At 41.0% G+C, this 13671-nt stretch overlaps 1 protein-coding gene across 3 annotated transcripts in view; it reads right to left on the bottom strand.

The window, feature by feature from the left end:
- The window catches only part of UNC80 (unc-80 homolog, NALCN channel complex subunit), a 134680-nt gene that overhangs the window by 81652 nt on the left and 39357 nt on the right, over window positions 1–13671 (bottom strand). For 2 of the 3 annotated variants that reach the window (XM_062578655.1, XM_062578656.1), the window contains exons 19-22: window positions 13027–13241; window positions 12388–12494; window positions 10705–10804; window positions 5715–5887 (exon numbers count right to left, since the gene is read on the bottom strand). In XM_062578655.1, coding sequence (XP_062434639.1) covers window positions 5715–5887; window positions 10705–10804; window positions 12388–12494; window positions 13027–13241 — 595 coding nt within the window. The remainder of the gene's footprint in view (window positions 1–5714; window positions 5888–10704; window positions 10805–12387; window positions 12495–13026; window positions 13242–13671) is intronic. The other variant, XM_062578654.1, reaches the window with a different exon arrangement.

Below are 13671 nucleotides of genomic sequence, written 5' to 3'. Positions count from 1 at the left end.
TCTTAGAGGACGTATTGGAGAGGTCTAATGGGGATAAACTTCACACATGTTCTAAACTGGCCAAAGGAAAGCTCATATTTCTCCACCCGAGTCCTTAAACCAATCAGATGACACTAGTCTAATTAGGCTCATCTTCAAAGATAGTCTTCTTAAAGCATAAGAATGGTCCTTCCAAAGTGCAGCAAGTTAAGCATGGCAGAAGCCCAGTATGGATGGACACGTTGGTCCTGACTGAGCTCAAACACGAAAAGAAAGGACACAGAAGGTAGAAACAGGGACAGACTACTTCGGTAGAATACAAACACCTTGCCCACACATGTAGTAATGAGCTCAGGAAAGCCAAAGTTTAGCTGGAGCTGAAAGCAGCAAGGAAGGTGATTAGCAACAAGAAAGGTTTTAAGTGTATCAGTAGGAAAAGAAATCAGTAAAGAGAATGTGGGCGCATTGCTCAAGGGGGCAGGAGATCTAGTGACAAGCAACAGAGAAACAGCTGAGATCAGTAGAAAACATACTCAGTACAGTTTTTGCCTGTCAGGCTTGTCCTCAGGCCTTCCAGGTCCCTGAATCTCCTAGTAAGGTTTAGGAGAGTGAAGTAATACCCACAGTAGAGAAGAAATTGTTAGGGATCCTTAACTTGGACTAACACAAGTCCATGTGATCAGATAGGAGGCATCCAAGGGTGTTGAAGGAGTTGGCCAATATCATTGTTAGGCAGCTTTCTATCATCCTTGAAAATCATGGCAATTGGGATAGGTTCCTGATGACTGGAAAAAGGCAAATTTCACACACATCAAGGAGGGCAAGAAGAAGGGTCCAAGGAACTATAGGCTGATCAGCCTCACCACAGTTCCTAGGAAGGTGATGTAGCAAATCCTCTTCAAAGTCATTTCAGGATGTCTGAAGAACAAGATGATGATGGGGAGCAGCCAGCATGGGTTTACCAAAGGCATATCCTGCCTCATTACTTTCTATGCAAGTAATAGGTCTTCACAGTCTTCCAGCAGACTCCTTATCATCACACTGGTGAAATAACTGGCTGTTTAAGTGGGTGATGAAGTTCAGCGAGTTATGATCAGTTGTACAAAGTCCAGCTAGTGGCCAGTAACTGATACGATCAGTACTTTTTAATGTCTTCATTAACAACCTTGATGATGGGATGGAGTGTGCTCTCAGCAGGTTTATGGATGAGACCAATTCAGGGTAGCAGTCAATATGGTTGAGGGCAGGCCTGACATTCAGAGAGATTTTTACAGGCTAGAGAAATAGCCTGACCAGAACCTCATAAAGTTCAGCATAAGCAAATGCAGAATCTTACACTTGGGATGAAAAATTCCATGTGACAGTACATGCTGGGAGCTGACTGTCCTAGAAGACAGTCCTACAGAAAAGGATCTGGAGGTCCTAGCGGACAAACTGTAGGCCCTTACAGCAAAGAAGGCCAGTTGCATTTTTGGGCTGTATTAGTATGTATTAGGCTGTATTAGTATGAACGTAGCTGAAAGGTCCAGGAAAGTGAGCCTTCCCCTCTATTCAGCACTTGTGATAGCACAAGAGAGTACTCTATCTGGTTTTGGGCTCTCCCATATAAGAAAGATACTGACATATAGGTTCAAGTCTAGCAGAGGACCATTAAGCTGGCCAGGGGACTGGAGAAGATAACACTGAAGGAGAGAGTGGTTTTGCTCAATCTTAAGAAAAGAAGGCTAAAGAGAAGACCTTGTTGCAGTCAACAGTACCTGACTGGAGGATACAGAAAAGACAGAGTCAGACTCTTCTCAGAGGTGCACAGTGATAGGACAAGAGGCAACAGACACAAGTTGAAACATGGAAAATTCCAATAAGATATTGTTAAAAAAATTACTATTACAGTGAACAAATACAGAAACAGGTTGCCCAGAGAGATTGCAGAATCTAACCTTAGAGGTGTTAAAGACTCAACTGTGTAAGTTCCTGAGCCACATTATGTAATTAAGACTTGTTTTGAGCAGAGGGCTGGACTAGATGATCTCTGAAGATCCCTTTCAATCTAAATTATTTTAGGATACTTAAAGTAACATCTTAATGCCAAGCCAGGGAGTGGTTTCTTGGAACCCTGTGCAGAAACTTGACAATAGACTGAAATATTGTATCACTTGCCTTTCAACCTCTGAAGTTTCTTCTAAAGGGAAAGAGATTCAATTTTATTATTACTATGTCTGGATTTCAGTTGGGGATATAGAGATCAGCCTGCAAGGTATTATAAATTGCCATTAAATGTTTGCTAAGCCATAAACTGCTTGTAGTTTTATAAATTTCAATCAAGGATGTTACTACATAGTTTCTAATCCTAAAGCAACACCTAGTTCAATACATAGGTTGCATCCATTATGGAGGTAATGATTTATTTTTGTTTCACTACTTTCTTTAAATCACTGTGGCAAATCTGTATGAACATCAAGACTAATCAGAAATCTTTAGGTTATTGTAAGAATGGAATTTCTTGTGAAAATGTGTGTGAAATGCATGCTGAAAAAGCTTAAGAACTGAAATTGTAGCTGTTTTCCTTTCCTTTTTAAAGGTTGCCATAGCAACTAAGACAGGTAAAATGACTTAAGTAGCTTTTAATTTGCATCAAACCTGACTCCAACTATTATTTCAAAAGCTTGAAAATAGAAGTTAAAAAAAAAACACAATACTTTGTTGGCTACGCTCTACTGAAATAAAATGGGAGAATTTTCTGTAACAGCATACATTACCATTAGTAATGCAGTAAAATGACAAGCTGTCACCTTTTGAAACCTATAGTACAGGTGACTTAACTTCCACATATTTTCAGTACTTTGTAGACAACTTGCCAGCTGAGCAGATATTTGTAAAAGGTCTCCCGAGGCTGTGATTAAAACAAGGTTTCCTTCATCTTTAGCTGCAAGCCTTGTGAAATTCTCACCTCGGTTACTTGAGCTCACATTAACATCCACAGCTACCTTCAAAATGAGACCACTGCATAGAGCAGCTCTCTCAGTCCAGAGGATATCTGCAGGCAATATGATTAGAAAACAGAGAAACAGTCCAATTCAGGCCCACTGAAATGACAGATTGTAGTTTAAGTTGTGTCATTCTCAGACTGCTCATGTTACAAGGAATATACAGTGAAAGACAATAGAGAAAGTGTGTATGTATCCCAGTAGGTGTTAATAATTTCTGCTTTGTGGCATATATATCCACTTTGTGCATATCCTCTAAAGGGGTAAGCTACTCAAGCCAGCTTGTCTAGCTCTCCTCTATTGGGTAAGGGAATTACAAATCCACGTATATAAATGTTGTGCTTCATGTCTCAAGTCACACCTCTCTGAGAACACACAGCAGAAGTCCAAGAAAGCACGAATAGCAGGACTTCAGGCAGCTTGAATACTGCTTTTCTGCTCTGTATCGCAGTCTAAATTACAGGTAGCAAGTCCTTGGCCCAGAGAGTCCACTGTAATAACCTTACTGGTTATATAATCCTGAGAAACAGAGAGTCTTCACAGCAAATGCTGTGATACAGTCCTGTTTTCACTAGATGATTATAGACTGAGAGTAAATATATAGATATGAAATGGAAGCGGTCTTAGCCTGAACAACTCCAAAGTTAGCTTGTCAAAACAGAACTGAAATCTGTCTAGAACTGAATTAAAATATGTTGAAAGCACTGACTTGACATGAGAATATTACTGAAGTCCCTAAAAAGTTTATCTAGTGCTTTATATGCACAGAAGTACTTGTATGAATACAAGTAATGCAATATAATACGCTTTTTACATAACATATTCCTATTTGTGAAAGCCACAGTGAAATCAACGCTATTTTATTGACTGTAATAATTTCTACTCTAATTCCAAATGAGTTACTAGGGGCTGACAAACACCATATCCAAATCAGATTCCATACCTAAACTTTAACAAGAATGCCCTCTTACCATGTGGTCTGGCTAGAAACAACTATCTTAACAATTCAGTCCCTCACCAAAACCTTTGGCATCTTTCAGTGGGAAATGAAACTGTGAAGTTCCCTTAAGTCAGCTCTGGAGATCAGAATAGACATATTCAAAAAGTTTACTACCACCACTAGGCTTTCAGTTGACTTCATATATGGGCACACAGTAATGGTCTGTGGCTTAAGCATATGGCATATTTTAAAAAATAAACAAGGTATTTTCAGGCAATAGGGACATCACTGTCAATCCAAGATTTACAGTCTGATTTATTAGCACATACAGAGTACTGCATCCCCAGAAGGAACCTTAGTGACATACTGCAGCTCATAATCGGCAGTAGTCAGCACCTCCCTGCCCATGCACCTCACATTCCGTGTGTTTGATAATTTAGATTTCACAATATGGTGGCAGCCTGACAGACTTGGAGAATTAAGTTCTCTTTGTGTAGCACACACAGTAGAAGTGACTGCCTCCCTAGGCTACCTTCCAAGCTTGCATCAACACCCTCACTGGTAGGAACCATTTCTGAGGGTGAGAGCGTAAAATGGGCTTCTATATGAACCACTGCTTCCACAGCTTCTGGCCGAAGGGTCAATTAACGCCAACATAGGTGCTAGTACGGAAGATGGATGGTACCAGTCAAACTACTAAAGCTGACGGTGAACAGATAGTAACAGTGACTTTCAGCCAGTACTAATGCAGACTGGACTTGAATCTGCAGCCTAAAAGTGCAAGGTTAGGAAGAATGTATGAAGCAGTAGAGCACAGAGTAAATCCTCCCTAGACGTGAAAAAGACACAGTAGCATAGCACTAGCAGAACGGGAGAGTTCATGGGCCTGATAAATCCAGCAGTGAGTAAAAAGTGAACGTAAGCAGATGGCACAATGGTCAAAATGTAAGAGCTGGGGAGACAAAAGGATAGAGAGGATGGAAGTTAGAGCAGTAGCTTTCAACCTTCTTCAATCTACACGCATCTAAATATTTATGAAGTGGAAGACTACTGTGCAGAGAAGTTACTAATAATGGGCTGATTATTCTTCACTATCTTTGCAACACCCTCCAAAAAGCATTTCACTGACCCCACTGGTCCAGGAACCACAGGATGAAAGCTATTGCCTTAGAGACTGGAAGGAATGTTAAAAAAGAATAAAAAAGGAAAAGAAGCAGAGAGCTGCAGAAATGCAGAGGAAACGGTCTGTGTCAGGAAGAAGGGACTGACCTGTGTCACTTCTGTGGTTTGGACCTGCAAATTAGCAGTATTTGCATCTAACAGCATGCACACTGACATTTGAAGCTTTTCCATTTACTGGGTCTAGTGACTAATAGCTCACTGTTGCCTAATTTGTTTAACACCCTACCAGAATTTCTGAGTGGAATTACCATCCTTCCCCAGGTAGTTATCCAGTCTTCATTCTTTATCCTGTAAATTATTCCTGTAGGTTAGTGTTGACAGTACAAGAAGCAGCTGAATGACTGTGAGCAGTATTTTAAGTCTGACAATAAAAATTTTGTGCTAGGAATAATCTGGTTATGAGGAGCCATATAATAAAAGACCCATTTTCTCTGAATACTGATCCAGTCACTAAAGCTACTAAGATCCAGACACGAATCTCCAGCTAACGACACCAGCAGTTAATGTTTTACTTGATTGCTGCATGGGCATGACCAACACTACTAGAATGGACCACTGCATATGCACACACAGTCACTCAGTAAGTAAAAGAAAAAAAAGAAAAAAAAAAGTATCAGTCAATGACTTACAAGATCTAGGGCTGCTGCCAAAATGGAGGCATCAGGGATAGTGCCTGGTTCACAGCAGTTCAGGAGAAACTGAAAGCGCTTCATGCCTTGGCGGATTGCTCCCAGGTTCACAACATTCTTGGGTTTTCCTCCTTCTTGGTTGGAGGTCAAGTGATCATCAAAGCTATGGCAACCTAAAGAGGCAGGGTGCAGAGAGGGGATGCAGGGCAGGCAGAGGAAGAAGGGAACACAGTCTCTCACCAATAAAAAAAAAACGTGGCACAGAAGTCCTGATGAGTACAATTTTGATCCAAACCCCTTCCTTACCTTAATATGCTATCTTGAGGATAACAGGGGCATTTCTACAGGATTCATGACTTAAATGAGAGAGGCATACAGCAAGCTAGAACCTGGTCTTTGCCATACCAATGTCTGCCTAAAACTACATTCCAGTATACTTGATATGGAAGCTCAGGAACTACTCAAATATGGGGTGAACTAGAATATGGCACTTCCTCCTCACCTCTTTAACACAAAGCTGCAAACTTACTATCTCTTTTTCCCGAATAATCTGCTATCTTTTTTACTGGCTTCTAACTTCACCTTACAGTGGAGCATGCATAAACCCTATTCCTTATATATTAATTTAATAATATCATACTACCTGGTACAACAGAAATATCAGTAGCAAATACTACAAATGTTCAATGTGGGAATCAACTACTGTCCTTTCTTTACACTCCCCCCAAAACAAAACAAAAACAAACCCCACAAACTTTAAACTTAACTACTCCTGCAACAACCACAACAAACAAAGGGAGACTGGACTCAGTTCCTGGGTATCACCCAGCCTCTCTCCTTGAAGTGTCTTGCATACTTTGGGATGGAAAGCTCCACGTAAGAGTTGCTTCTGAAAAAATCAAGCTAGCTACCCACCCCTACCCTCTCCAGCTTCAAGTGTGATTTTAAACTCTACTTATTGAGTTCAAAAAAGTAGCTTCAAGGCCAAGATGCCTGGCCAAAGCAGGAATGGCCAGCTTCTGGGCTTTTTGTCTTTATTTGTAATACTCTCCCCATTTACCTGTGAAAGTATGTAAGTTTAGAGAATACTGAAGTGTAAAGCACCAAAGAGCAGAACACTGAGTGAAGAGTTCAAGGTTAGTTTTAAACATAGCGTTGGAAGACAAGAGGCAAAACATCAACTGTGCAGGACTGACTTCTTCCTCAAGAAAGAAGAATGACTGAAAACTCAAAGTTCCTTTGTGATCTTACTCCTCAAGATCACTTGGCACTTGTGTAATACAAACAATAGTCACAACAGAAAAGGACAATATGGATCATCTTTTTTTCCCTACTGAAGAGGGAGGCGGATCAGATTTCAAGAGATCTCTTTAGGATGTCTGCAACATTTTCTCCAATGAGGCTATACACAGTTTTCTAGTAAACAAAACGTTCATATTTTAGGATATATTGCATCAAGATGGAACAAACAAACAAATTTAAAAAGCAGAAAGAACAGGTAAAACACTTACATAAATGAGTGGGTGCATCCCTTTTTTTCCCAGCCCCTCCTGTTTACCTGCTGCGTGTAGCATGCTATCTGAGCCCAGTTGCTATAGCTGTCGTAACATGTTTATTTGAAGAACAAGCAAATGTTTCTCATTCAGGGCTCATGTTAGAGCTATGCCTGTACAAGCTAAAGAACAGAAACTTGACTTTTTGTTACAAAGTCTAAGTTTATTGTCAAAGACAAGCTCTCTAATCCCCAGTAAAATTAAGGATTAGCAGAGAGTTTGTCACAGTGATAGCAGACTCCCTTGACTTTCTCTGTGATCAGCAGTACTACCTACAATCAATCACTACAGCCTTTTGCAAGTCTTCACAGTCCCAGCCCTGCACTTTGCTGAAGTTTTTCAAGAGAATCCTCCAGAGGCAGCTGACAGATACCCTCCACAAAGCCTGTCTGGGGGAAAATTCTGCTGTAAGCAGGGGAACCCTCACCAGGTTACAGAGGGTTAGTGTGACTCAGACCTGCTGACAGTCTCAACCAGTGAGCAGAGACCATTTCCTAACCCAAGAGGACACTGCATGTTCAAGAAGTTCCCACCTTGCAGTTGCTTCTTCTGTGAATCTGACATCATCCCTGAAAGCAGGATTTGTGCTGTAATTCAGCTGTGCTGTATGGCTTGAAACTTTGGCAACCTCTATGGTCACTCAAATTGCCTTCAGTAAGTGCCTGAGGAAATCATTAAGGCTCTCATAAAAGCACACTGCTGCTTACTTCGTATATATGCTATCTTCTTAGCATAGGTAAAAAGAAGATTCAAGAAAACATTTAGCTATGCATAAATGTGTATATATTTGTGTGTATACATGTATACATATACACACACAGATTTTACACACATACATGTGTGTATAGATACACATATATACACACACATACATGCATATCTGACATACACAATTTCCAGCGGTCTGGATGATGCACCATGATGAAGATTACATTTCATATTTTATGATGGGACAAATTACTCTTTTTTTTATTCTAAGGTAATTTTTCCTCTCTCTTTTTTCTTTTAAACTAGGTCTACAGTATTAAGAGAACCAAAACACAGAAGGAAGAACTACATGGAAAAAAGCATGAGCATAGCAATGGCCATAGCATCACAAATGACAAGAAGAAGGCTGAAACACATCCTGAAGCAGTATTCAAAGATCAGATCTTGAGGTCCCTGATGCCCATCCACCCTCAACAGCCTTCTACTGTCTTCTCCATAAGCACATATACCCTAACAGTCTCTATGGAAGAAACAGAAGCACTGTAAAGTTCAAGGCTCTCTGTACGCTGCTGTTCTACTGTATTATTAAATCATCCCACCCTGAAAAGGTCTCTCAGATTTGATTACACACATGCCTGTATGTACACATGCAGGCATGTGCAACTAAACTAACATTTTTGCTATTGGTATGTGGCTTTTATTGTGTACCAGAGATCCCTGAGGACAGGGACATGTCTGTTACACTTCACCTTATAAACCTGAAAAACTCCCTTTAATTCAGATAGTGATCAGGCAGTGTCCCAACACTCACCGTCAACATCACTAGACAATTTGCCTGTTTTTCATACTCACATGCAAGGGTCTATTTCTTTAACTCATTGCATTACTTTTATCATAGTATTTTTAATACACATATCGTAAGTCAAAACCAAGCACGTCACATACGTGCCTTCTCTCACTGGAAGGTGAAAGAGATCAAGGTCTCCTCGTTAAAGCAATTACATAAGTCTGATATTAATCACAGAAGACTGATATACGGACAACATTTTCAAAATTCACAGATGGTAACAGGCATGTCATTCCAGCTTTGTAAAGACATAAGATGTGCCACACATGCTGAACAATGCTATTGCTGCTCACAGAGCCAAAATTAAGCCTGTGCCACTAGACCAGGAAGATGACAACTCTAGACAGAAGCAAATTCACACTGGTGTAAAATCAGGATTAGCAAGATGAAAAAATTACTTCCTGTAAGAAAATACGAAGGACACCATATGAGCATGTGAGCACTGCAGAAACAGCTGTGGCAGTTTAAAGATCTCAGCGCCCTTCAACTGTTTGTTCCCAGTAAGAGCTGTGGCAAAAGATGGGGGGAGCATTCCAGTTTTACTTCAGCACAAAGTAGTGGATGAGGAAAACAATGCAGCTCCTTCCACTGTGGGAGTAGTTTCATCTACAAAGCAACAGCATGTTGCTGGTCTAGTGTATTGCCTTGTAAAGGAATAACAACCTTCATCTAGGAGCTACTTTAAAACCACCACCCGTATTTCTGCAGTGGTAAAATGATGGGCAGTTAACACTGGCAAAATGTGCTCAAACTCTGCTATCTCACTTGCCTGAACAATGACTTGTGTGCATTACGTTGCAGGTCTGGGACAGATGTCAGTGAAATACATGCATTGCAGTGCCACAGTGAGAGAATAAAAAACAATGCCAGAGAACAGAACAGAACATACTGTAAAAGCTGCAGAAACCATGCTGGGGAAAAAAGAAAAAAAAAAAAAAAAAAAAAAAAAAATCTACTCCTTTTGTGTTTTTGGATTTTTTCTTTTTGAACAGAAATGTAACTTGAAGATACGAGGTTGTCTCCCTGGCAACAAGGATGAGAACTCTGAGCTGAAGACATGAGCATATGAATGGCTGCATGACATTTGAAAAAGGAATATATTATGACCTTGTACTATTTATAAAGGCACTTTTCAAAGATTGTTGATTAAAAAATGCACTGCAATTAAATATACTTCCTTGGAAAGGAAAATTAGTTATTATTACACTGTAAGCTAAGAAAAAAGGGACAGCATCTGTAACGAATGGTATGCAGACACTAGACATGCAAACACAGAAGAAAAGAGATAATTATAACAAGGCTTGTGCAGGGCTTTCCATTTCATCAGTGTTGATCTCTGCTAAAACTGTCAAATGGTCACAAATTGGAAAAAAAAAACAAACAAACAAAACAACTGATGGAACACCCATCATTATACTAGGCAATGAAAGATTTACGCACCTAATTTTGAACTGAATCAGTGCTTTGAAGCAAGCATTAATTTTTCAATGTGTTGATCAAATTCAGTTTGATTCAAAAAGCCCAAATTTCACGTTTGCTTAATTTGGGTAGACTTTCTTTCTTTTCTTTCTTTCCTTTTAAGAATTCTACTTCACTAGAGCTTCTTCTAAATCAAAACAAAAGGAAGGAGGAAGGGAAAGAAAATGGTTACGAAGACTGAAAAGTCAGAGAAGGCTAGAATGGATACATAAACTATGGAGAAAGCAGGAAAAAAGGGAAAGGGGCAAAATACAGAAAGAAAGAGAAAGATTAAAAAAAAATAAAGAGAGATAGAAAGAAAGAAAGAAAAAAAAAAAAGGAGACGAGAACCCTGATTTCTAACCATCTTTTTCTTCTGTGTGATGAAGCTTGGATGGGTGTCTTCGGCAGGTGCGCCATTTACCAAGACGCTTGAAGAAATTCTCCTCTTCATCTCGACCATTGTCCAGGCCACCTCCTGGTCCCCCTCCTTCAGAGAGCTTCACTGCACTGGTAAACTTCACCTGTGCAAAAACAGAAGGCTAGGTCAGGCTACTCTATCCCATCACCTCCTGGTCTTCCTTGCCTAGACACAAAGCATCTACAGAATGGCTGCAGCACAGTGGACCACCATAGCAACACAACTTTCAAGGTTTCTACCTAAAAGGTTGGTCTTTCACAAGGGGCTGTAAAGGCACAAAGAAGGAAGATGCATTCTGATCAATTAAACCTTAGATGTATTGACAGGACTTGTCCATCTGTCCTCGTTCACCGAGAGAGAAATACAAGTACACCACAGGTTTAACCTAGTCTTCTGTAGATTCTAGAAAGAAGTCTTCAAGAAGCTACTCTCACACCACAGCCTCCATTATCTTCTTCATGCATAGAATCAGTTCCATCATTTCTCCTGATAAAATCATGTCATCTTGGGACCTTATCCTCCTGTACTGAGGCTGTGTTTCTTACACATATTTCATTACGTTAGACCATATACTCAAAACACCAAAAGATATCATTGGTGCCCAAGTGGCCTGTCTACAGATTTGAAAAGAACATAGAAAGCTGCTACTTTCTGTAAGACCACTCTTTCTTGCACGGCACTGGAGGAGGCAAAACATGCCGTGCCTTATGCAGGGGCAACACGTAGGCATTTGGGGATGGACAGAATTTGGAAATCCTGCAATATGGAATGGCAAATCGTGGAGCTCTGCAGAGCTTTTGCCCAAAAGAAAGGGAGTAATGGAACAGCAGAAGAATGAACACACATACCCCACAACATAAAATGTAGTTTCCTCTAATGTGCAATGACTGGAGCAGAGAGGAAATAAGCATATAGGGAAAAAAAGATGTTCTTGCTTCCAGGGAACAGCAGTGCTATAATACTCATTGCCTGAAAGAAGGCTTTCCTTCTTGTCCTTACCCAGGAGCCTTTCAGTACCCAACACTGACTCCAGCCCCTCTACTCAGCCCTGGTGAGGCCACATCTCGAGTACTGTATCCAGTTCTGGACTCCCCAGTACAAGAGAGACATGGAGCTACTGAAGAGAGTCTAGCATAGGGCTATGAAGATGATCAGAGGACTGGAACATCTGCCCTAGGCAAAACAGCTGCAGGAGCTGGGCCTCTTCAGCCTGGGGAAGAGAAGACTGAGGGGGGATCTTATCAATGTGTATAAGTACCTGAAGGGAGGGTGTCAGGGGGAAGGGGACGAACCCTTTTCAGTTGTCTCATCTGACAGGACAGGAGGCAACAGGCAAAAACTGAACCACAGGAAGTTCTGCCTGAACACGAGGGAGAATTTCTTCACTGTGAGAGTGACAGAGCACTAGAACAGGTTACCCAGAGAGGTTGGAGACGCCTTCTCTGAGATAGTCCAAGTCTGCTTGGATGCAACCCTGTCTAACACACTCTAGGTAACCCTCCTTGAGCAGGGAGAAGTTGGACTAGATGATCTCCAGTGGTCCCTTCCAACCTTATCGATTCTGTGACTCTGGGAAGTGGATCTGCACCTAAAAGCAAGACTCCTTCACTTTGCTGTGAACTGCAATAGCCCAATATCAAATTCCTATAGCAATCTACTCCAAAGACTCTCTCTTGATTCATTTACCTTGGAACTCTGCCTGATGAAAGACAGGCGGTCAACAGAGCTGATATCTAGGAGGTCTTCCACGCCATCAGCAAGGCCAGAGAGGGAGGAGCGCTTCAGCCAGTTCCCTGTTACAGAATAAGCCACTGAGGACAATTCTGAAAATGCCTTCCAAGCAGAATCTATTAACAATTCTAGCATATTTCTCTGAAGTGGCCATGCTAGGGTATGGGAAAAATGGGAGGAAATGGGAAGGCAGCCTCTTCATTTTACATGCATTAACTATCATGCAAGGCAGGATCTTGTAAAGGATCCTTCTTTGTCTATCAAATGCTACCTGGAATATTTCTCATCTATAGCAAGGAATAATGCCTAGAAGATTAGGGTACTGCCTACTACTTTGGAGACACAGGTTCAATATTTTAGTTTGCCAGAAATACCCTCTGTTACCTTAGGCAAATTGCTTGCGTTTCCCTCTGCCTCAGTGCCCCACCTGTGAAATGGTGAGAGCAGCATTTCCCAGCTTCCCTTGGGAGAATATACAATACATTTGGACCATGAGGAACTACGATACAGTATGTCTTAAGATATATCTGTGTTTCTCTCACATGCAGTATATATATATAGAGAGAGAGAGAAAGAGAATATGCTGAGACATACATTTACCTATGGGGAGTTTGAGTTTCTTTCGGAGGGAGATTCGTCGGGAACGGGAGCGGGAGCGCCTGTCTGTGGTGGTCCCAGAGTGAGCAGTGGTGCACTCAGATGTGTCCTGCTCGGACTGGCTGCTGGTATCACTTGCTGCACTCTGTGACTTGAACATCTTTCGCCAGAAGTCCTTGCGTCCCAGAACAGCCCCTTGGATTTGCTCATCACTAGAAAAAAAAAAAAAAGCATGCAAACTGTGAACTGCATTTCAGTGAAGTTTGGATGCTGAGGGGAATGAGGCCTCTATCTCCCAGCCCCCTACTAACCTCTGTGCTCTTTGAGGTTTTTACATTTTGAATTCCAAACATTATTCTCAGTGGGACATAATCAAGTTTGACTACATACTTGATATTGTTCAAGGCAGAAAATAATCATCTTTTCTACCTGAGGAGCTTGCCCATTGCAGCAGGTCATTCCAATTTTTAGTTCCTACAAGTGAACAAACATCTCATCTTCTTGGTCAAAATGACCCATATTGGACAAGACTACACTAGTGCTTTCTACAAGTGTGTATACTAAAGAGCTTTTGGACATCATGACAGCCATTTAGAAACCTGCTGGAGTCACAGTTCTCATTACTGTATTGGAACAGGAACA

Source organism: Rhea pennata, chromosome 6, assembly GCF_028389875.1.
Source record: "Rhea pennata isolate bPtePen1 chromosome 6, bPtePen1.pri, whole genome shotgun sequence".
NCBI classification, from domain to species: Eukaryota; Metazoa; Chordata; class Aves; order Rheiformes; family Rheidae; genus Rhea; species Rhea pennata.
The sequence above is the reverse complement of the archived record's forward strand: the minus strand, read 5'-3'. Positions and strand labels throughout refer to the sequence as shown.